Genomic DNA, 23,410 nt, shown 5'->3' with positions numbered 1-23,410 from the left:
TATAGATCGATCCGAAAGAATAACTTTGTGGTGGTTTCGTACCCGACCATAATCTCTACGTTTGTTCTCCGCTATTAGTGGCTTTGGAGTGACTCTTTGTTGCATGTTGAGGGCTTGTCATATGTTCTATCTATGTTATTATTGTTGAGAGAACTTGCACTAGTGAAAGTATGAACCCTAGGCCTTGTTTCCTATCATTGCAATACCGTTTACGCTCACTTTTACCGCTCGCTACCTTGCTGTTTTTGTTATTTCATATTATAAAAACCTATATCTACTATCTATTTTGCACTTGTATCTTCATCTCTTCGCCGAACTAGTGCACCTATACAATTTACCATTGTATTGGGTGTGTTGGAGACACAAGAGACTTTTTGTTATTTGGTTGCAGGGTTGTTTGAGAGAGACCATCTTCATCCTATGCCTCCTACGGATTGATAAACCTTAGGTCATCCACTTGAGGGAAATTTGCTACTGTCCTACAAACCTGTGCACTTGCAGGCCCAACAACGTCTACAAGAAGAAGGTTGTGTAGTAGACATCAATTACCATGTTCCCCAACAAAACCGCCCGCATATATCTGGACCACGCGGTCTGGACGTGTTGTGCCATCCAACTCTGGCCTGTATCGGTTCGCCGAGAGGTCTGAATGCACCTTTCCCCTCAAAGTGGAAGCAAAGTTGGGGGGATTGTCGGAGTCTGGGCAGCGGCCACGTAGGACTCCGACACCCCCAGCCCACTAAAACCCCACTCCCGGGACCATTTTCTGCCAATCTGCCCCTTCTCTCCCCTTGCTTTGCATCCGCACTCTCCTCCTCCGTCGCCGCCTTTGTACCTCTCTGGCCAGCACACAGGCATTGTCGGATCTCCACAACCAGCATCGATGCCCCCGGTCACCTTTACGGCGGCGGCGTCCACCCAGGACTTGTCTGTAGGTAGGTACACTCCCCCCACCCACCCCACCCCACCCCCCTGTTGACGTCGTCCATGGTGGACATCACACCCGGTAGGTGTTCAGTCAAATGCCATTGAGCTTATTTTCGAACGCCATGTCTTTTTTTAGAGTACAAAGGATGGCGGGGTACCCGACCATGGAGAACGAGTTGTTGTGCCATTCGTGGTTGGTCGTATCCCTGGATTTCATAGGCAGGAGCAGAGGGGTGCGTTCTGGCAGCGCGTGCATGATGATTCGTTTCAAGCGTGAAAGTGCATTACGCCCAAGGACATGCACATCATCCATGATCACATTGTGAGGTCATTATCGTGTCGATGGTATGCCATCCAGACCACCATCACCAAGTTTTGTGATGCGGTTGATATGCTGGAGGTAAGGTGGTCATTGTGCGCAGCAGCCGAGAAGATCGAAAGTTTTGCTCTTCTTGCTCAACCTGTTGATTGATTCATTCATTCATTTAATGTTGATCTACACATTGCGTATCCCGTACGCACTGTCCTGGTGTATCACAGGCTAGAGGACGGCAATTTACGCACATACACTGTCAAATGAAGTTGAAGGGGCAGTATGTGTGGGATGACATGATCCGTTCATGAAAAAATTGTTGAACATCCGGTTAATCTCATTGAATTTGAATTATCGTCGTATTAGACTTATTTCATGTTATATATGGATAATTTATGCTACTTTTATCCTAACTTTGATGAAATATGTTGTGTTTGCATGACTTTCGTCCAGTTAGTTGAAACCCGACTTGAAATATAATGTATGCGGACAGCATTGAATGACCGCCTCTCGCATCCGTGTCCGCGGTCTGGTCCACCCTGTCCGTGAACGGATACCGGAGCAAATTTGTGGGTCAGCGTTGAAGATGCATGCACTAACCTGGTTAAAATAACAATTTCTCATACGATTTAGAAATATCATACATTTAGAACTTGACTGAGAAATTGTTAAAGGAAAATTTTTATTGGATATTGTGAATTGGTTTCCTTTTAATAATAAGCAACCAAATAAGTAGCTTCACAAAAATAAATCAGATAAGTTGTTCAAATTACAGAGAAGGAGTTGGGCAATTCATAACATATTGTATCATAGTGTGCCTACAGACACTCCACCAACAACTCAGTTTAAACACCCTTGCTTATTTTTTCTGCCATTATTGCTTCCACCATGGTGTTTTCCGCCACGCTTTCTCTCGCCACCACCAACTTTGGCACCAACATTGTGGCCCATTCTACCATCTCCACTAGTGGCACGGCCAGCTCCAAGACCGCCTCTAGCGCCAAGGCCCTTACCGGCTCCAGCACCTTCGCCAACTTCAATCCCGCCTCCAACACCAACACTCTTGCCCAATCCACTACCTCCACTAATATTATCGCCGCTGCCAGCTCCAAGGCCACCTCCGGCACCAACACCAACACTCTTGCCCAATCCACTACCTCCGCCAATACCGCTGCCACTGCCAGCTCCGATGCCGCCTCCAGCACCAATGCCCTTGCCCAATCCACTACCTCCACCAATACCGCTACCACTGCCAGCACTGATGCCTCCTCCGACACCAGCTCCCATGCCTTCACCCGCACCACCACCACTTCCAAAGCCGCCTCCTGCACCTCCGCCGGCTCCAAAGCCACCTCCACCTCCAAAACCGCCACCTATACCACTGCCAGCTCCGAAGCCGCCTCCAAAACCACTGCCTGCACCACCACCACCTCCGAAGCCGCCACCCATTCCAGCACCAGAGCCTGCTCCGACACCAAATCCACCACCACTGCCACCTCCAAAACCACCGCTTTTTCCTCCACCGCCTCCAAAGCCACCTCCCATTCCAGCACCAGAACCGGCTCCAGCACCAAATCCACCACCGCTCCCACCGCCACCTCCAAAACCACCGCCCTTCCCTCCACCTACACCGTTGCCACCTCCAAGGCCTCCACCGTTGTCATCGCCTATGCCTCCCCTGGAACCACCACCCATACCGCCGCCGCCACCAAAGCCTCCACCGCTTCCGCCACCTATGCCTCCACCGGAACCACCACCCATGCCGCCCCCACCACCTATGCCTCCACCGGAACCACCACCCATACCGTCGTCGGCTCCAAAACCTCCACCGCTCCCTCCGCCCACGCCGCCACCGGAACCACCACCCATACCACCGCCGGCTCCAAAACCTCCACCACTCCCTCCGCCCATGCCACCACCAGAACCACCACCGGCGCCGCCTCCCATGCCTGCACCACTGCCAACACCTCCTCCTGCGCCACCACCACCACCAAATCCGCCGCCGCTTCCAAATCCTCCACCACCACCTCCGCCAGCTCCTCCTCCAAGTCCCCCGCCACCACCAATTCCTCCACCATCTCCAGCTCCGGCTCCTCCTCCAAGTCCACCACCAACGCCCATTCCTCCGCCAGCTCCTCCTCCAAATCCACCTCCACCACCGCTACCCATGCCGCCACCAGCTCCGCCTCCGAATCCACCTCCACCACCAGCTCCAACACCACCACCCGCGGCCGCTCCACCTCCGAGTCCACCGCCCGCTCCCACACCTCCTCCGCTTCCAAACCCTGCACCGGCACCGCTGCCCATGCCGCCGCCGGCGCCACCTCCTCCCCCAAACCCACCACCACCTCCCATACCTCCGCCCCCGCCCACACCACCTCCTGCACCAACGCCGCCTCCCATCCCACCACCTACGCCAACGCCAGCACCCTTGCCATGCTTTTTCTTATCGCAGCCCTCCGCCTCCGGCCCAACCGTGCCCGTGGTCCACACCACAGGCTTGTCCCACGCCGCAGCGCTCGCCGCCCACCCCAGCGCCAGCAGCAGCAGGAGGCACGCCATTGCCCGGCTCCCCATCGGAACCCCGCCTCTCAGCCGCGAGGCTGTCACTATCAACGTCGTACGGTGGGGTGGGAGAGGTCTGTGGTGTTACTTGCTCGCTGTGTGCATGCGCTGGGGAAGCGGGAGGCGCCGCGCGGAGTATTTATAAACGGCAGGAGCACGCGCTGCATCGGCTCTGGATTAAATGGGCGCTTTCGGTTTGGTGGCGGGTGGATGAGATGAGGGCGAGGGAGCGTTGACATGGCTGAGCGTACGTCCTTTTAATGCAATGCCTCTGGCGGGAGGCTTTGGTTTGTGCAGCCCAGCGCCGCATTTCTCACTTTCGAGGCCGCGAGCGAGAGCTACTCATGCATGTCTAGCTGTTCTGCGCAAGCGGTAGCTTCATCGGTTGCCTACTTGCCTTCTTTACTTCTTTTAGCCTGTGATTTGTACAGTTGTCTCTCTTTGTGTTTGTGTGTGCAGGCACGATGATGCAGTGGATGGTGCAGCTGTTCATTAATGGCGAGGAGCTCGCAAAGAAGCGATGCGGGTGGTAGGAAGAGAGGACGGACAGCTCGGCGCGCACGGGGATGCTTGTGTCCGAGAAATGGTGGTGAGCCCTTTTCTCTGCAAGTGGGCTTTGTAGCCGTCCATCCAGGCAAATGGAGTTCGATGATACTTGAGGTGGTGCTTCATCTTGGCAACCTTGTCAAAACTCTCAACTAATCACTAGGCATGTGCACGTGATTACAAATGTGCATGTGATTACAAACCACGGGATGAAGTTTTTGACAGTTCAGACTAACTCAGGCCCAGGTGCGCTTCTGTGATTATATACAAGGCCGTCGACTGGGACGGATTTAAACACCGATGATTAGTGGCTAGCGGTGGCTAACATCCAATCTAATGAAGCCACACATATAATTACTGGTGGCGACTTCTCAGCGCTCAGCTTCCTACTTTCCTGAAATGAGACTTGAGCTCCTGGGCGACGCAGAACATCGTGTCCATGGTGTCCTCGTCCAGGTGCGCGTCCTTGACGCCGCCGATCGCCAGGATCGTCTGCAGCCAGTCCTCGTGGAGGGTGGAGAACTCCGCTCGCCCTTCGCTCGACCTGAAGCTCCCCGCGATCCTCGACTTCATCATCTCGCCCGCGACCGCCGCCTTCTCCACTATGGATTTTGGGATCCCCGCCATCGTGGCGACCTGCAGGCCGTAGCTCTCCGGGGAGGCGCCCGACGCGAGCCTGTAGAGGAAGGTGAGCTCCATCTCACCGTTGCCGACGCTCCTTGGCCTCAGCATGCAGGCCATGTGCTGGAGGCTCACGTGGGGGTGGGAGGCGAACTCCTTCGTGAGAGGGTGGTAGTGTGTGGCGAAGAGCAGGCGGCATCGCACCTGTTCCACCAGGTGCCGGAATACCTGATGCAAAATACAGTTATCAGAAGCACGAAATTGCTTCTCAGAAAATGGACACCATGTGAAAACAACGAGAAAGCACACGGTAATGGCTGATATGCCATGTTGAACGTACGAAATTGATTGGTTTTCTGACTGTCCTATCAATGGCTGATATGCAAAACTACTCCCTCTGTCCCATAATATAAGATCATTTTTTAAGCTATGTAGCTTACTGATACGGACAATGACCTTAAAAGACACGGCGACAGCATCTACCATGAAAAAGGCGTACTGAAGGGTATGGCAAGCATGGCGATGTAATGGATTGAAGGAATACTTACAGCATATGCAATCGCATATCCATCAAATGTGCTAGTTCCTCTGCCAAGTTCATCAAGCAAGACAAGAGAATCCTCAGTTGCATTCTGAAGAACAGATGCAGTCTCACTACATTCGACAAGAAAAGTACCTGCAAGACCGCAAGTAATGTTGTAACAATCCAAGTTAGGGTCATTGTCATCTCATACCTCATGATTCATGGTACGGCCAAAAGAAAATTGACAAGTGCTTTAGAAGTTCCTATTGAGAACCCATGGATTTACTCAACAGATATACCATGTAAAAATAGCTATATAATTTATGTGCAAACGCATATTTGACTCTACAAGTATCATTTTATTGGGAACCAATGTCAGAATATATTATTTATGCAGAACAATAAAAAATAAACCCATGTCTGACCAGATCCAGTTGTAGGACAGCCCATATAAAGACCTTATCCATTTTTAACTCCTGTTTTGCGCCAAAAGTAATAGGATTTGCTACACTGATCACTTACTTTCTCCAGACATAATCCGATCCGTTGCGCCTAGCCGTGTAAAGATGGAGTCTGCAAGGGTCAATTCACATGATATGCAGGGGACATAACAGCCAAGCTGCAGAAAAGAAATTCGATTAATACATCCAAATAGGGAGCCCAGGAGTTAACAAGCAAAAGGGTATAACCAGATTTACTTATACATACCTGGGCAAGCACGATTGCCAAGCAGGTGGCGCGCATTATTGTAGATTTTCCTCCCATATTTGGACCAGTCAACAACAACGCAAAGCGATTATGACCCAATAAATCCTGGCCAAGAGACAGATCGTTTGGTACAAGCCCAGTTCCACTTTCTGCAAAAGCATATGGATGCCATAGACCCTTCATCCGAAGTATAGGCGATTTGTCTTTCAACAGAATACGTGGTCTGCACATGGTGCCAAATGATGACAATGCCATTGCTGCAAAGGACCTAAGGACATCAACAGTGCTGATGGCATTGATTACCAAAGACCATTCGGTAGCTTTTCCAACAAAAAGTTCCACTGAATTAGCCAAGATGGTAGCATCATTGTCTTTGATATCATGATCCTGTCAAAAACTCAAAACACACAATCAGTACTGTGGAAGTCCAAAACACAGACAGCAAATACTAAAAAAAGAAATAACCGCTTCTTAGATAGATAGCGTCTGAAGAAATTCCCAGCATATTCATACCTGGTACTGTTCAAAGTCAATGCGTATATCCTCTTCAAACTGATGGACTAATTCATCAAGAGAACTCAGGGTTGGAATATCAACTGATTTTGACAGCGCTGGGATGCCATGGTCCTCTCTATGCAAGGCACTTAATAAGTCAATTGCAACCCGGAGGCCCTTGATAAGCATGCCAAACGTTTTAATCTGGAAAATGCAGAAAATTTGCATGTCATTAGCAGTAGTGTAGATACAAGAAAGGCAAACTTCATAATTTGCAAAAATGGTCATCTCATTGATTGAATCTAATCCATACAAAAGAGAACTTTAAGCTACGATAAGCTTAGGACTGGGAATGAAAAAGAAAGAACAACCACTAACCCGCCTCTTTAATATCTTTTCACCAACAAAAGGCAACAGGACAGCAGATGTTAGCCCAACAGTAGATCTGACTCGCCCAAGTAACCTCTCAAGGTCAGGAATTTTCCGGAGATGCTCAAGTGTAATAGAGCCTACCCCACAATGTTGAATGAAACCCTCAACAATATCAAGCCTTCTATTTATAGCATCGACATCTTTTAGTGGATGGCATATCCATCTTCTTAAAAGCCGCTTACCAGATGCGGTTATGCAGTGATTGAGGTGCTTGTACAGAGTACCTAAAACAAAGTAAATATAATACAAAGTTTATCAGTGTTTTTATGTTTGGATATATTAGGAAATTGTCACAGCAGGCTGCAAAAATAAGTAGAGCAGAAAATAGGTAGAAGGCAAACTCCTACCTGATGAGCCACCATCAAAGTTATTGCCGAAAATCTCCAGGTTCACAAGAGTCTGACCATCCATCCTTAAACAAGTTTGGTACACATTGTAAGGTAAGACTTCCCCATTTTTTAGAGCATCGTCTAGCTGTTTCCAGATTGTAGCTTATCAGAACGCGAACAGGCAGTCTTATGAAAACAATCGTTTCCCAAGCAAATAAAAAAAGAAAGGCAAGCACATCACTTACGCTATGATTTGTGCAAACAATTTTTTGACATTATACTAGTTTAAGACTAGAACACATTTGCACATATAATTTGTGAAGTTGATATGGTCAGCATAGAAAATGAGAAAAAATTATATATTAAAGAAACTACATACTAATTAGTTGTATCTAGGAAACTGGAAAGTGATGTCTAATGACAGTGTTCTGAAGCAATTTGCAAGTGTTGCTGAGAAGGAAAATGTTGCAACAGAGGCACTCGGAGAGAGAGAGAGAGTTGGATTAACATAAGTATACCATAAGTCTAGTCAAATGACCAATAAGTCCACCAAGTGCACAGATAACTGCATCTCGATTCACTGAATAATCCAATGCAGATAGCCAAGAATCTGTTGATGCTTTAAAGTATCCTTTAGAATGTGCTAGCATTTGAATTTGTGAGGCATCAGAGAAATCTGTCCCAGGTAGTGGGGTCAGTTGCATTTTCACAGAGCCTGCAGTTAGAAGATGTTTAACAAAGAAACCAGATGAAAATAGAAACTAAAAGAGCAAAAGATTACAACATTTTACCTGCTGAGGCATATTTTATCATTGATTTACGACTTTCTCTTGAGAGGCCTGACAAAAGAAAACAAATATTACTCCCTCCCTCCCATAATATAAGAACGTTTTTTATGCTAGTGTAGTGTCAAAAATGTTCTTATATTATGGGACAGAGGGAGTAGTTCTTAATACATCGAGATTACAAGATAAAAGATGTACTGACCTGAGGATTCATAGATTATCTCCCTCGGGGAAACCTGAAAAAGCATACTGATGAATGATCATTTCTGATCTGTTGAAACAAAGCAAATAAGTTGCTACAGCAAAGAGCCTACCTGCACCAGCAAAGCCCCCAAAGCTGCAGACGAATCATCATCTTGAAGTGAACCAACCCAGATTTTAAGTGCAGCATAATCTAGAAAAGCAAATCCGTAGAGCCGAGAACCATTAGAAGCTAGAGTAACCTGAAAATTCCAAAAAGAAAAAGAAAAAGAGGACAGGCTACATTAGGGCAACATCACCTATGAAAAATGTTGATAAAACTAATTCAAGATGAATTACAGAATTTGTGAACAAATTGCAGGACAAAACTGACTCGTAAAAACTAGGATACATAACACTGCATGTTTCACAGGGACACTGAAAATATCATTTTACTAAAACAATAGCTGAATTAAGTATCAAGATTGTCTTCTGCAAGTTACATATATTTCTACATTATTGCCACAATATTTTACATGTTTATACACAGTGATCAACCAGATTTAGATTTATCACTGTGTTTCTATGTAAATTTATTTGGTCATTGTGTCCAAAGACCACGAGTTTGTAGTTCTTTCCTGTCTTTTGAGGAAATAGTGTTCTTTCTATTATCAGATTGTTAGCTTTTGTGATAATATTGTGTCTTCTCATGTGCGTCAGATGAACATACAAAACATTATACCAAATCATATTGCCAAATGCAATGTATTGCTTTGTTAAAAAAGGCAAACCTCTTTCAATGCAAGAAGATGAACAGCATCAGGCCCTATATTGCTGTCAGCTGCAGTTGACGGTGTGGATACATGAGCTAACTTTCTTTCGATAACCTTGCAGAAGTACAAAAAAAAATGTCACACTTATATACAGTCAATCTCTTGTAACTTGAAAGGACAAGCTTTATGCATCCGTTAATGGAGATGGCAGGGTACATATTAATATATGCATTCAAGTGCTGCTGCACAGACCACAGGTTATGTACCTACTACCTTGATCAATTCTACTACATGTTTTAGACCAAGAGAGTGTCTAATGTGTGTGCTTCACCATTAGTTTTGCAGTCACATGTCAATGTAAGTTCTTAAAACTGTACTGACCTGTAAGTTCTTTTATGACAATCTAGTAATAACATTTGCACAAGATTAATCAAAATACTATTGAGTATATACTCCCTCCGTTTCTAAAATCTAAATATAAGACTTTTTAGAGATTTCAATATAGACTACATACGGATGTATATAGACGTATTTTAGTGTGTGGATTCACTCATTTTGCTCCATATGTAGTCCATATTGGAATCTCTAAAGGGCTTATATTTAGGAAAGGAAGGAATAACATATTAGTGGTCAAAGTTTCAAAGTGTTGACTACACACATTCTGAAAGGGCATCCAAAAAAGAATGGAAGTGGAAAACTTACTGAATTTGGTCCTCTAGCTTTCGCCTGTGCTGCAGATTCCATTTGTTCTATCCTTCCAACTTTATATCTGGAGGGAAATGCTAGATAGATGAGCAGTCAAACCACCAAAAGAAATAAAAGTAGAGTAAGAAGTAATTTATATCCAGTATTATAATGGATGTGTCACATCACAAATCATATCATATACTCCCTCCGTCCCAGAATAAGTGTCTCAACTATGTACTAACTTTAGTACAAAGTTGTACTAAGCTTAAGACACTTATTTTGGGACGGAGAGAGTACATTTCAGTATACAAGGCCACTTCATATTTTTTTATGTCTAATTTTGACCATCAAATTTAACAACAAAGAGTAAGTTATATGCCACAAAAAGTATGTCAATGTATACACATTGGAAAGAACTTTCCGATGATATATTTTTTATGACATATAACCCGTATTTTGTTGACCAAAATTATAAGTCAAAGTTTGACACGAAAAACCAAAGTGGCCTTGCGTACAGAAATGGAGGGAGTACTCAAATATAGCGTTCAGATGAAACTAAATGCATTTTGCAGCTGAACGGATATAGTTTTTTTTTTCACAACAACACTGGCACAGAAACCAATAAGGAATCAATCTTAAGTGCATTTCTCATACTATAATCAACAACAATACCGATAGAAACAAACATATGGCCTATCAATACCAACCAGAAGAACTGTGCATGAACTTGCTGATGTTCAAGATAATTTTAAGATCAAAATGCTGAAAATGAGCAAAGCATAAGGAGACTAAGAAGTTTACCCCCGAGCTAAAAGCTTTTCAACAGCATCGTCAATCCCACTCTCTGAAATACCAACCTTCACATAAGATGAACAAGTCAGCCTCATGTACCACAGCAAGAGTGTTTACTAAAAGGCTGTATAAAACTCCCTTTTCTTCAAGAGTGTTTAATACAAAAGCATTAGTTGAAACAAAACATGAAATGCTACTATAGTGGCCAACAAAATATAAAAAACACAAGCTGCTGCGGATAGACCCTAGAGGAAGTGGTGTATTGCCAAAAGCTTGAAGCAATTTACCCAATCATCTCCAAAATGCCAATAGAACTACATTATCGAGAGTATTGTCTAAATAATACAAAATAATATAGCGTACACATGATATTATAGGGAAAATGATCTAGCAAATGATACTTATTACTCAACCAACAAGCAACCATGAGGGAGTATAAATTAGCAGGGTCAGCACAGCAGACATTCAGACGTCAGAACCAAGCATTCCAGTGGCAAAATAAGAATGGTCACAGTTTATGACTTAGGTTACCTGTCGGCATTTTCCCACTCCACTAATAGTCATTTTCCAATCAAGTTCCTTTTGGCCGATCTCAGCATCTACTTCATAGAGCTCATAAAACTTCCCCTACACATACAAGAAAAACACTTTTGTAGGTTATATATCTCAAGTAGCAGAAAGAACTGGTCAACTTAGATAATTTTGGAGGTCAGGGGAGTCTGGGAGAAGGATCAAAGCAGCATTCAGAACTGTGAGGTGTAAGAGAACTGAGAGGATAAGAACAAATGAAGGAACCAAAAATAAAAGCAAATAACATTTTTGATTATTAACCAGAACAAGCATCATTCATAAATGTCTAACTTCTGATGCATAGAGTAATTGAGTAGAACTTCTTTAAGTATGAGAAATAAACAAAGAATTGTGCGGTAGTCCCATGAGAAAAATGCATCTAGTTCATAATTATAGGGTTAGGCAATAGCTCAGTATGACACCAAGGTATGAGAGATACTGGTTAGCATTGCATTAATCTTTAACGTGATAATCTTACAGATAGTATACTGCATACATGCAGTGTATGAGTCAATGATGATGGAATTTACCACTTTGAAGAAGAGGAGAACATCCATATATTTGCACTTAATAGACCAGTATTGCTTTTGAGATGTTGACATCTTTCTCAGTGCATCAGGTGGAATAAAAAGAGTTCTCTTGTCATAAAGTGGGTCATCTGGCCGCCTTTTATTTGCATCCCTGATATTCAAAGGATTCAGCCATTCAAATTTACTACGTGCACTTTCAGCCATTTCATCATGAACCATTTTCCCAGGTGGAGAACAATGAGCTGATTTCACCTTCTTATTTGAACCCCACAAAGGAGACTGGCTGTTATTGGCAGTCATGCGTTGATCCTGTTGAACTCTCTTCCCACGAGGAGCCACTGCTCGTGTCACTGGAGTTTCTGGTTTCAGAAGAACAGAATCAAGTTCTGGAAACAGTGTAGCAGCTGCTCCAATATGCTTACCATTCATAGATACTGAGAACTTATTCGAGTGGTTCTGCAGCGGAGTTCCATTTGAATCAAATTCCGGAAACAAATTAGTTGCTTTAATGTATGAATGGTCTGAAGACCCAGAGAATAGCTTCTTTGAGTGTTTTGCTGTGGGAGTATCATTCGAATCAAGTCCAAGCGGTGTCACTGCTCTAAGGTATTCACCACTAGAAGAGCCCGATGACAAATTTTTCGATGGATGCTGCAAAGGAATTGGATATGAACGATACTCTGATAAAGGTGTATCTGCTCCATGAAAAGGCCCAGAAAAGATTCTCTTTAACGGATCCTGGGACGGAGTTTGTACATCAAATGCTTCAAACACTGAATTAGCTTGAACGTACTGGTTGCTGGGGCACTCTGAGGATAACTTCTTCGGACACTCTTGAAGCAGAGTTTGATCTGAACCAAGTTCAGGGAACAGCGTGCTTGCTTTAACAAATTCATCTGTGGAAGACCTTGCAGAAAACTTCAGTGGCTCCTGTGGCGGAGTGGTATCCGTGCTATGTTCTGCAAATAACACAGTTCCTCTGCTATATTTGCCGTTGTACCGTACAGGGAAAGATGCACTTGGCTGCTCATTTGAGGTATCTTCATTTTTACCAGGTAAGGCTCTCTCAGCATTTCTAATCTGAGCGGCATCTTTGTTTCTGCAACAAACACAGAGAGCATCACCATGATGGCACAGCAAAAAAAAAGTGTCTTCCAAAATAAGCAGAAAATCTGCCGATGCAAACCAACAAACAAGATACTTTAGGGACCAAGAAGGCAATAACATACACCTGTCATACACCCATTAACACAGAAACAAATGCATCCAACCCAACCATTCCATAGGCCATTAAAGCAATCCAAGCTTGCAATAAAGTGAAGGACAATTAGCACAGTTAAACACTGGACCCAAAATCCAATGATCTTAAGGCTAGTTGCAATGTAGGTGGAGGGAACCACATACAAATTACGAATCGGCAATGGCTGATAATGTGTATTAGCCCAGATTCTTCCTTTCGAATGTATGGAACAGCTTCCAATCTGAAGTTTACTTTGGTTCGCAAAATTATGGTGTGTCATCTATCCATGCTCAAAAACTACAAACATGTGAATCAAAACATCGATAGATCACATAAAACACCATCCAACAGCCAAGAGACACGGACAGTAAGCAAATTGGAGTTAAGAGAAACGGATTTAACAGCAAGCATGGCGACTGATGAGGACAATGCAATAGCAAAAACAAGCTGACTAACTGAAGATGACAATGCGGCCCGTAAACTATCAGGCACAACACTCGACACATGTAGTGGCCAAACACCAGGCGCGGTCAGGAGCTAAGACATCGCAACTGCAAACTCGCATTCATCGCATCCCTGCTGCTACTGGCCACACAATACCGCCACGGCGCTACCCACAACAAACGAAGCCACGCCAGAATTTGTTCGAGCAATTCCAACAGCATACACGCGGAGACCAATCCAACGATAAATCGACCGAATCGGCATCCACTATCAAGCGGCAACCACCTAAACGAATCCGCGGGCGGAACCATTAGCTAGATACCGCGGCAGCTGACCCAATCAAACGGCACCCAAACCCAGACAAAACCCTAGGACGGCGGGAGCTGCATTGGTCGCGTCCGTCCGTACGCACGTACCTCCCCTGTGACGGCGGCCGCACGAGCCTCTCCATGATGCCGTCGACCGACGACGCGGCGGGGGGCCGCGGGGGCCTCTCGGGGGGCGTGCCGGCGCCGAGCGCCTCCTGCGCCGGGCTCTGGCGCGGGTGGAGGAAGGAGAGGAGGGACTGCTGCTGCCGCCGCGGCTGCATCGCGGTGGCCGGGATTCGATTCGAGGTGGCTCCGCCCGGGCGGGAGGAGCGGGGTTCTCTAGGAGCGGAGAGGGGAGGGGAATGGGAGGGAGGTGAAATTATTTGGGGGAATTTACGAGCGGGAAATGCAGGCGCGGTGGAGAGGGGAAGTGGGGGTTTTCCGCTTTCCCCGCCGTCTCGCGCCCTGCGTCTGCGTTTGTTTTTTGTTTGTTTTGTTTTGTTTTGTTTGCGGCAAGGAGACTTCTCAGCGAGAGCGAGGTTTACAACAAAGTCCATCATGTCAGTAAGCCAGACTGCTGTGCGCGGAGTGTTATGGCCATAGGCGGTCAACTCATGGCTAATCATGTTCTGCTGACGGCTACAAATAGTAAAAGAGATCTCCCTGGCATCGCTTGCAGCCAACCTATGAATCTCCACTACAAGTGCACGATGTGACGATCTATCCATCTCATGTGTTGTAATCATCGACACCGCCTTCGCGCTATCCAACTCTACCAGAATAGGTAGGTTGGATTGGTGCAAGGCTAGCTCCAAGCCTTCTCTGCACGCTGCTAGCTCCGCCTCCAAAGCGTTATCGCATATGCCTAGCTCCCTACATGCGCCATAGATGATCTCGCCTCTGTCATCTCGCAGGATCTTACCTCCTCCCGCCGCATCTGTGGCCGCTATGTAGCTCCCATCCGTGTTCAACTTAACCCATCCCGGTGGGGGGGGGGGGGGTTACCCAGCGTGCGCGCACCTTGGGCGTCATACTTTTTGGAGCGCGTGGTGGTGAAGGCAGGACCACCATCTTCCCTTTCTCCAGGTTACCATCAGGATGTTGTTGTATGCACAGGAGTGAGTTGATGTATCCGTGCAAAAAGCGTCGCGAGGCTTCGGTAGTGGGCGGCGCCTTGTCGTGTGTGGTCTCATTCCGGACATGACATACTCTCCACATGGTCATGAGAGCCACCGGTCTCGTCGTCTCATCCAAGGGGTCCAGCAGTGAAAAGAGCCACTCTGGGCCAGTGTTGACGACGGCCTCCACCTTGGGGATGTTCTAGTCCAAGGCCATAACTCGTCGGAGCTCTCTTGCTAGGGACAACTGCAAAGCGCATGGAATCATCCTCATGCTCAGCACCACATAGGGGCATATGTTAGTAAGCTCGAGGTGTCGCGAGGCTTTATTGGCCCAAGTAGCAAGTGAGTTGGTGACGACTCTCCAAGCGAACACGCGTACCTTAGGGGGGAGCAGGGCACCCCCAAATGATCTTTCAGATGGCGCGATGACCATCCGGTGCCCTGCTCATGGCGGAAGCTGAAGGACGCTCGCGCTCGTCCATGGCCAGGCGGTAGGCGGACCGAACGGTGAAGATACCGTTCCTCTCCGGTGCCCATGCAATAATATCCTCGGTGATGCGGGTCGACGTGCGGATGCTGGTGATGACGTCGACATCCGCCGGGAGGAAATAGCGGCAGAGCGGGTCCATGCACCAGGACCCCTCGCCATCCAGGAGCTCCGCCACCCTCCTTAGGCGGCACGTACCCTGCAAGGATATGGGTTGGCGTGATGGCTCCCTAGGCAGCTACCGGTCCCGCCAAATGCGGATGTCTTGTCCGTTCCCGACGCGCCATATGATGCCCTTTTTCAAGAGCTCGAGGCCGTGCTGAATCGTCTGCCAAGTCGGAGACGCATTCCCCGAGAATACGATATCTTCAAGGCGCCTGTCGTGATAGTACCGTGCCTTGAGAACCTGCGCACACAAGCTGGTGGGATTAGTTAGCAAATGCCAGGCCTGTCTCGCTAGGAGCGCCTGGTTGAAGAGGCGGAAATCTCTGAATCCCAAACCACCCTTGCTTTTCTGGGCTTGTATCCTCGGCCATGCTATCCAATGTGTTTTCCGCCTGCCTTCCGACGCCCCCCACCAAAAAATCCGGACCATTCTGTTCAGATCATCGCAGACAGTCATAGGTAACTTGAAAACACCCATAATATACGTAGGATGGCCTGAGCTACTGCCTTGATCATGGTCTCCTTGCCAGCCAGAGAGAGGGTATCGCCCCACGCAATAATCCTTTTCAACAACCGGGACTGCAGATTCTGAAATTTACCTCGCGACATGCGACCCTCAGGCGTTGGAAGGCCTAGATACTTTTCCTCAAAAGTAAAAATACCAATATGGAGAATATCTCTCACCACGTCTTGCATCATCGCTGGACACAAAATGCCAAACATGGCACTACATTTAGACGGATTAATATATTGTCCAGTGGCCTTTGCATATGTATTTAGCATTTGTTGGACCTTTTTAGCTTGGTCCGCCTCCGCCTTGAAGAAGAGCAACGTAAGTGAGACACGCCCGGCGCCTGCGTTTTTCTGACAAACTTGCAAAGTGTTATTCAAATTATCACAATGTTTATAGGGACGAACAAAAGATCGTTGGGTGGCCTAACCAAACAGCGGTTGGTCCCCAATGTTAACGCAAGCTTCGCGAGGTTGTGGGCCTCAAAAATCGAGGTCCGAAACTCATGACTAAAAATGCAAGAAGTAAAAGAAAAAGATCTCTTCGCTATTTCATGCACCACCACTCCATAAGACGTCGTTGTTCCTCCTCTGATTGCCTCCACCGCTGCCCTGCAGTCTGAGGCGATGAAAAATTTCTACGTGCGGGGAAGAAGAGAGATTTGGGCCTAGTTGTGCCAAATCGGCGGCCTGGACTTCCAGCTCGCCCTGCACACACGATGGGCCCCTGCATTTGTTTCGGTGGGATTCCTCTTACGCCATCAAAATAGGTGAGCAAAAACCCACTCTACTATATGAGCCGCTTAATAAGCTTAAAGGTTTTATTATTATTATTATTTAGAAGTTTGGTTTGATGATATTTTCCTAAAAAATGTTGAAAACAATTTTTAAAAATGTATTGGGAAATATTCATTTGCCATGTATTTGCTAAAAGTTCATCATGTGTTAAAAATGTCCAGAGTGTTTCCAAAACATATTCATGTGTACAAATATAGAATTGAATTTTAAATGAAAAATAGAAAGGAGAGGGAAGGGTGAAAGAAAAGAAAAGTAAATCCATGCAAAATCCGAAAGAACCAAACAAAAACCATAAGAAACCAGTTTAAAATTGGAGGAAAAATAATAAAGTTGAAAAATCTGACAAATGGCCTTGCCTAGGAGACACACATGTGGGCCTTCGCCCTCTTATCTAACGCAACAGACGGCGGAAAAAAGAAATAGAATGGAAAGCAAACGTTATATCTTGCTTGCCTACAATCATTTCACTCAGTAGCGCATGATTCACAGGGAGAGGTACCCAGTAGTTTTTTTTATTCATCGTTCTTTTATCTAGTTTCCATGTGCTCCGACAGCTTTCTTTTTGGATTTTTATGGTACATCTATTTTTATTTTTCAGATTTTACTAACTTTATTTGTTTTATTTTCATTTTATATATATATTCCTGATTTTTCTCTAATTACCCAAAAAAATCGAAAAATCAAATATTTTTTATGTGTTGAACACTTTCTCAATTTTCCCTTTTTATTTGTCATGCATTTTTTTCATTTATACTATATGAACGAAATTTTAACAACAAGCACAAATTTTAAAGATTCATCCCTTTAAATTACATTAATATTTTATTTAAAATACATGAACAGTTTTTAGATCACATGAACCTTTTACACAATGTTATTATTTAAAAATTACATGAGCATTTTATAAAATTCTTGAAACACTTTTAAAATTACGTGGACATTATAAAAAAGTGTATCTAACACCTTTCAAAATTATAATTTTTATAATTATATGATTGTTTTTACAAAATGCATCGAACACTTTTCTTAATGATGTGATTTTTTAAAATGTGTTGAACACTTTTTTTTTAATAATGCGAGCATTTTCCTATTTACAAGCAGATTTATAAAAATTCATTGAGCACTTTAATTAATCAATATAATCTTTTAAAATTAATGCAGTCACCTTTTATTATTTAAATGATCATTTTTTTATTTTCCTTTTTTCATTCCCCCTATTTGTTGTTTATGTAAAATAAATATATATTTTTATATAAGAAGATTTCTTCAATTACATGTCGAACATTTTTTTCTAAATATATGCTAAATAGTTTTTAAAATACATGTTAAACTTTTTTCGGACACACGCTGAATTTTTTCGCTGAACTAGTTGTTTTTTTTTAATATATGATGAAGCATTTCGAAATGCGCCAACACTTTTTAAATATTTATTTACATTTCTTCTCCTTTTTTGCAGAAAAGACCTCAAGATTATATTGAAGTTTCGGAAGTAGTACAAAGCACCCCAAAAGTAAAGAAAATTACAACGAGGTCCTCAGACCACCTGACGAAGACTACGCATACCAGAGCGGGCTGAGGGCGCACCGCCGTCGCTGATGCTGCTCCCGAAGCCAGCACTACCCTTGTGTAGACAGCCAATATGATGAACAGGAAGTCTCGAACCTCAACCACGGAGGACCAGCACACCGGAGACACGGCCATCGCCGACGAAACTCCATGCAAATCCAAAGATCCACCCCTACAAGCATGGGGCCCAGCCTTTGCGCCGCCGATGGGGAAGTCAATGGAGCCACGATGAGGAGGTAGGGTGTCGTGGAATTGTCACGGCAGATGCCCTAGCATGAGGACTTAGGTGTGGAGCCATCGCAACGTAGTTAGCTTGAAGGGGTTAAACGGGACAAAGGACACAGAGAGTTTTACCCAGGTTCGGGCCCTCTCAACGAGGTAAAGGTCTACTCCTGCTTTAGGTTGTATTGCTTGGGTTTCTATTACCAGGGAGCGAATACGCTTGACCTAGTTCTCGACTTGTTGTTTCTTGCCCTAACCCGCTGCCGGGTCACCCCTTTATATACACAGGTTGATGCCCAACGGCTTACAGAGTCCCGGCCGGCTCATACACAACGTGTCTGGCTCGGTGACAAAACTAAACTTTCCTTAACATACAAGTTAAACATACAGCGGTTTATGCCCGTGGGCCTCAAGTCGCCTCCGGGTCTTAGGCCTTTAGTAAGCTTGCTTCATGAACCGCCATCTTCAACATCTTCTTGGGCCTTCTCATTATGAACCGCCAGTGGTATGACCCGGCCCCTCCTGGGCGGGTCATACCCAATAGTTATATCCCCAACATTAGGCCCCAGGTTGATGTGAACTTGTTTATATCAATCTTCAATACTTGACTTAGAAAAAATCCTTCATCGTCAGTCCTTACGAAATTTTATAACCCGCCATGACGTCAGCTCACAGAATTGTGCTAACCCGCCATGACGTCATCTCACATTAATATCGCACGAGGCCCAAAACATCTTAGTATATCTTCACTTTTAATGAACCTCCCAAAAATCGAGCATCTGTGCTGTCACATAATCATTTTTAGCCTCCTCGATTCCCGTGCATGCCATCTATCCACTGCCTTATAAATAGTACAGGGGTCCTTTTCAATTTTTTTCTTGCCTCCTCGTCTTCATCTTCCTTCTCACAACTCCTCACGCGCCCGACCTCCGCTGTCGTCGACCTCACGCACTGCCTCAACCCCGACCGCTGCATCAACCTGAACGGACCAGAGCACCGTGACGCGCCTTCGCTGTCCATCAGCCCCGGTAAGCTCTCCTCTTTTTCTCATTGCATATCTCCATTAGGGTTTGCTTCAAGTTCATCAGAGCTCATCTCCGTTCATCTCTGTTCCTCCCTAGATCTTGTAGTTTTTTATCTGAGTACAGTACCAATCTTGTGCGGTAGCAGTTTAGCATTCCTTTTTAATATCTAAACGCCTTCCCTCCATAGGAGATCTCATCTGAGCACGTGAACTGTTCTGCTACCGCCAACTTAGGTTTGGAATTTTTCTTCATTATCTGAACTGCTGCAGATCCAAAATTATAACACCAGTCTGTGAAAAATGTTTGTCCAACACTTAGCAATCCTTCACTCATAGATTAGAAAACTGATAGTTGTGTAGGCGGCTTAACTAATAAACCATAACCCACCAGGTACCATTAGTCCCGTCTTAAGCCTCCAATAGATTGCTTTGCATAACTCAACACTATCCTCCAGCTTAACACACTATATGTTTATAGTTCTTACCTTTGAACCAATGACCGGCTTAACAACATAATTTTAAACCGGCAATATTTTCTTTTTAGAACATCATCAAAAATGACTAAGACCTTCACCTCATGCAACTGGGTAGCATCCTGGGTTACCAAAGAAGACTTGAACAATTTTGTTCAGACATGCGTCCTAGCCAAAAAGGATGACATCCACTGGAGGGTCCCAGCCACTGGAAATCCTCCTGAACCCGAGGAAGGCGAAGTAATCGTTTTTATTGATCATATGATCCCGGGGTTCACCCTGCCCAGTTCAAAGTTCTTTCAAGACGTGCTACACTTTTTTTGGCTCCATCCTCAAGACATTGGGCCCAATTCTGTCTTCAACATCTGTAACTTCCAAGTTTTTTTGCGAATCTTATCTTCAACAAGAGCCCACTGTCGAACTGTTCAAGGAGTTCTATTACTTGAACCGACAGACTGAATTCACAAACAAGCCCAACTTGGAGCTAGGCGGAGTTTCAATTCAGAAGCGGAAAGAAGCCACCTTCCCATATGCCAAGCCGCCCAGTCATCCTAAGGACTGGAACCAGACTTGGTTTTGTTGCCAAGATACATCTCCAAAGGGTGAAAATCCCCTGCCGAGTTACCGTGAACATCGTCTTAGCAACACACATCGACTCCCAGAGCGGATCAGCACAAAGGAACGGGCCAAATATGCACCCATTTTTTCAAAAATCAGAGCCTTCATGGCTAGCAGCTTAATCGGCATCGACCTTGTTCGGTGTTGGGCCGCCTGGAGAATTCTGCCCTTAAGCCGCCGCCCCGGCTTAATGTGCAAGTACACCGGCGACTTAAAAGATCCACAACGCCACTGTGAGATCCAATTAACTGATGAAGGAATCAATGATGCGACCAAGGCTTTATTGAATGAAAGCTTGGCAGATTGCAGCAAAACCGAACTTAATAATCCTTTCTGCACCCTCAACCAGCCGCCAGCTGTAAGTTTTGCACATAATTTTTCAGTTGAATCATGTTTTCATTAAAAACTGTCCTCTTATACTCATCTGACTTCCACAGGTCGATTCTCCTTTTTGGAAGAAGAAGCTGCAGGACAAACCAGCCAAGAAGACCCGAACAAAGACCAAGGCTAACAAAAAGCCTGCCAAGAAGAAGACCGACCCCTCCGAGTTACTTAACTTGGATGACGATGATGATGATGATGAGTCGGAGGCAGAACTTGATTCTCTTGGCTCATTTTTTGTACGTCTCATTGACAACGACTATTATCAGGATGACACGGAAGCCATAGTGCGGGTGATGAAGAGGTAATTGTTCTTTCCTCCGGCTCAAAACCTTTGCCAAAACAGAAATCTTGACAAGCAAGCCGGAAAGTAAGGTTTTCTCATCCTTTAGCTTATTTGGATCCCAACTTTATTTTGAAGAAGCAGCAACATGAAGCTCGTTGTACAACCCGGAATAGCAGAGGCGGGATCCTTTCCTCCGGCTTACCAAACACTCCAGCTCCCTGCAAGTGTCATCCAGAGGTTTCAACAATTTCCCGCTTAACTCATCCCAATGCGGGTCTTTTTCGACAACCTCTTAATCCTTTCGACTCAAATTACCAGGGAACATCTCATTCCTCCTCTGGCGACTCAACAAGAACTCACATCCCGATCTTCAAGACTGTGCCTGGGTAAGAATGTTAAATCTCTGCTTTCAATCATGTGCTCAATTGTTGTGTTAACCTCGTCTTGTGCTTCATTTACAGAGCTATGGCAAAGCCCAACAAGAAATCGAAGGTGACAAAAACAACCGAAAACCCTTCTGAACCGGAGAAGCAGTCGACAGACACTTCCCTCCATGCCAATGAAGCCACAGTTGAACTGGAAGAGCACAACATTACCATAGATCATATGGACGTTGACACTTCCCTCCATGCCAATGAAGCCACAGTTGAACTGGAAGAGCACAACATTACCATAGATCATATGGATGTTGACCCAACCACCACCAAGCCGCCAAGTCCCATCAAGACTACTAAAGCAAAGGCTGGTGATGTTATCATTACTGGGCTTGGTTATATAGCACTAGGCCAACCCATTGTCTTGTCAAAACACAGTGCCAACAAAGAAATATCTGTTGCTGACAAAGGCAAGTGGTCAGTGAACTTAGAGAGCTATGCTCACTATAGCCCTCAAGAGATCCATTCTGGATATCTAAACTGTCTGCACACAAGCCGTGATTTTGAAGCCGGCTTAGTTAACTTGATGAAGGAACGTTTTGAGGTAAACACTATAGCCTTCTTCATATGAATATACTTCTATCAGCCGCCAAGTCTACTGGATATGATATAATTGAATGTGCTATAGACTCTAGATAATCTTGTAGACCAAATCAAGTAGCCCCCAAGGGCCAGCTTATACTTTCAAGATAAGCCAGAACTTCCAATAGTAATGCTTCAACTTTGCACATGTGGCTCCCAAGGGTCGGCTTAAACTGTCAAGATAAGCCGGGACTTCAAATAGTAATGATTCAATTTTGCACCTGTAGCCCCCAAGGGCCGACTTAAACTATCAAGATCAGTTGGGTCTCATTACCATATTTGTCAATAAAATCCAAGTATATAGCCCCTATGAATTGTCTTGAAAAAAGAGCAATGTGCATTAGCCCCCAAGTGCCAAGTGAAATACTTGTATTGTGCTTGGGACTTTTAAATAAGATGATTGTAACATCGCGTGTTGTTTGCATACTGCAGGCTGAACTCAATGTGAAAGAATCCCAAGTCGCCGACCTTCAAGAAAATATTAAGTCTCAACAATCCAAAACTTCCAAGGCCAAAGCAGAATTGACCACCGCCTTGGCAGAGATGGAGAAGTTGAAAAGGCTGACCAGGCAGGTTGGGAAACTGAGAAAACGACTCGGTTGAAGAGAGCAGAAGAGGCAAAAGCAGCCCTTAAGCCGGTGGCTGAAGAGCTTTCCGGCTTAAAACATCAAATAAATACCATGACCGCTGCCATCTTCGATAAATAACTTTATCTCAATTTGTTACCACCAATGCATTGTAATAATCATTCATCCGGCTTATAGATTTACTTGGTAATGCAGGCTCTAGAATCACCCATCTTGGTGCAGATATGTGCATGAAGCTAAAAGCCGCCTATACTCTGATAGAGCAATTGTATACTGGCGCGCAACGAGCTATTTCTGCAGCTTCTCATAAGAAGCAACCACCAACCCTCACCAAGGACACGCTGGAAAAATTATCTATGCTGCCCCAATGGGTTGAGGATCTGAAGCG

The 23,410-nt window shown here is 45.1% G+C and overlaps 2 protein-coding genes across 3 annotated transcripts; both read right to left on the bottom strand.

Moving 5' to 3' along the window:
• Positions 1–1,987: 1,987 nt before the first annotated feature.
• On the bottom strand, positions 1,988–3,901 carry LOC123065028 (glycine-rich cell wall structural protein-like). Its single transcript, XM_044488402.1, has one exon. It carries the CDS (start codon positions 3,815–3,817, stop codon positions 2,081–2,083), a length of 1,737 nt encoding a protein of 578 aa, XP_044344337.1. The 5' UTR covers positions 3,818–3,901; the 3' UTR covers positions 1,988–2,080.
• Positions 3,902–4,460: 559 nt separating this feature from the next.
• On the bottom strand, positions 4,461–14,181 carry LOC123068987 (DNA mismatch repair protein MSH7). Of its 2 annotated transcripts, none has more exons than XM_044491696.1 (17): positions 13,877–14,181; positions 11,777–12,875; positions 11,208–11,303; positions 10,686–10,741; positions 9,900–9,966; positions 9,216–9,311; positions 8,559–8,687; positions 8,447–8,480; positions 8,251–8,298; positions 7,978–8,174; positions 7,478–7,604; positions 7,077–7,354; positions 6,717–6,902; positions 6,204–6,590; positions 6,018–6,114; positions 5,521–5,648; positions 4,461–5,200 (listed from the first exon to the last, which is right to left on the bottom strand). In XM_044491696.1, the coding sequence occupies exons 1-17, from the start codon at positions 14,047–14,049 to the stop codon at positions 4,730–4,732; spliced, it is 3,669 nt and encodes a 1,222-aa protein (XP_044347631.1). In that variant the 5' UTR covers positions 14,050–14,181; the 3' UTR covers positions 4,461–4,729. The 2 variants fall into 2 exon arrangements, with proteins under 2 accessions (XP_044347631.1, XP_044347632.1); XM_044491697.1 differs by lacking the exon at positions 13,877–14,181 and adding an exon at positions 13,473–13,538.
• Between the last annotated feature and the right edge of the window lie 9,229 nt (positions 14,182–23,410).

The sequence above is a fragment of the Triticum aestivum genome, chromosome 3B, assembly GCF_018294505.1.
Source record: "Triticum aestivum cultivar Chinese Spring chromosome 3B, IWGSC CS RefSeq v2.1, whole genome shotgun sequence".
NCBI classification, from domain to species: Eukaryota; Viridiplantae; Streptophyta; class Magnoliopsida; order Poales; family Poaceae; genus Triticum; species Triticum aestivum.
This window is presented reverse-complemented; position numbering and strand designations above follow the sequence as displayed.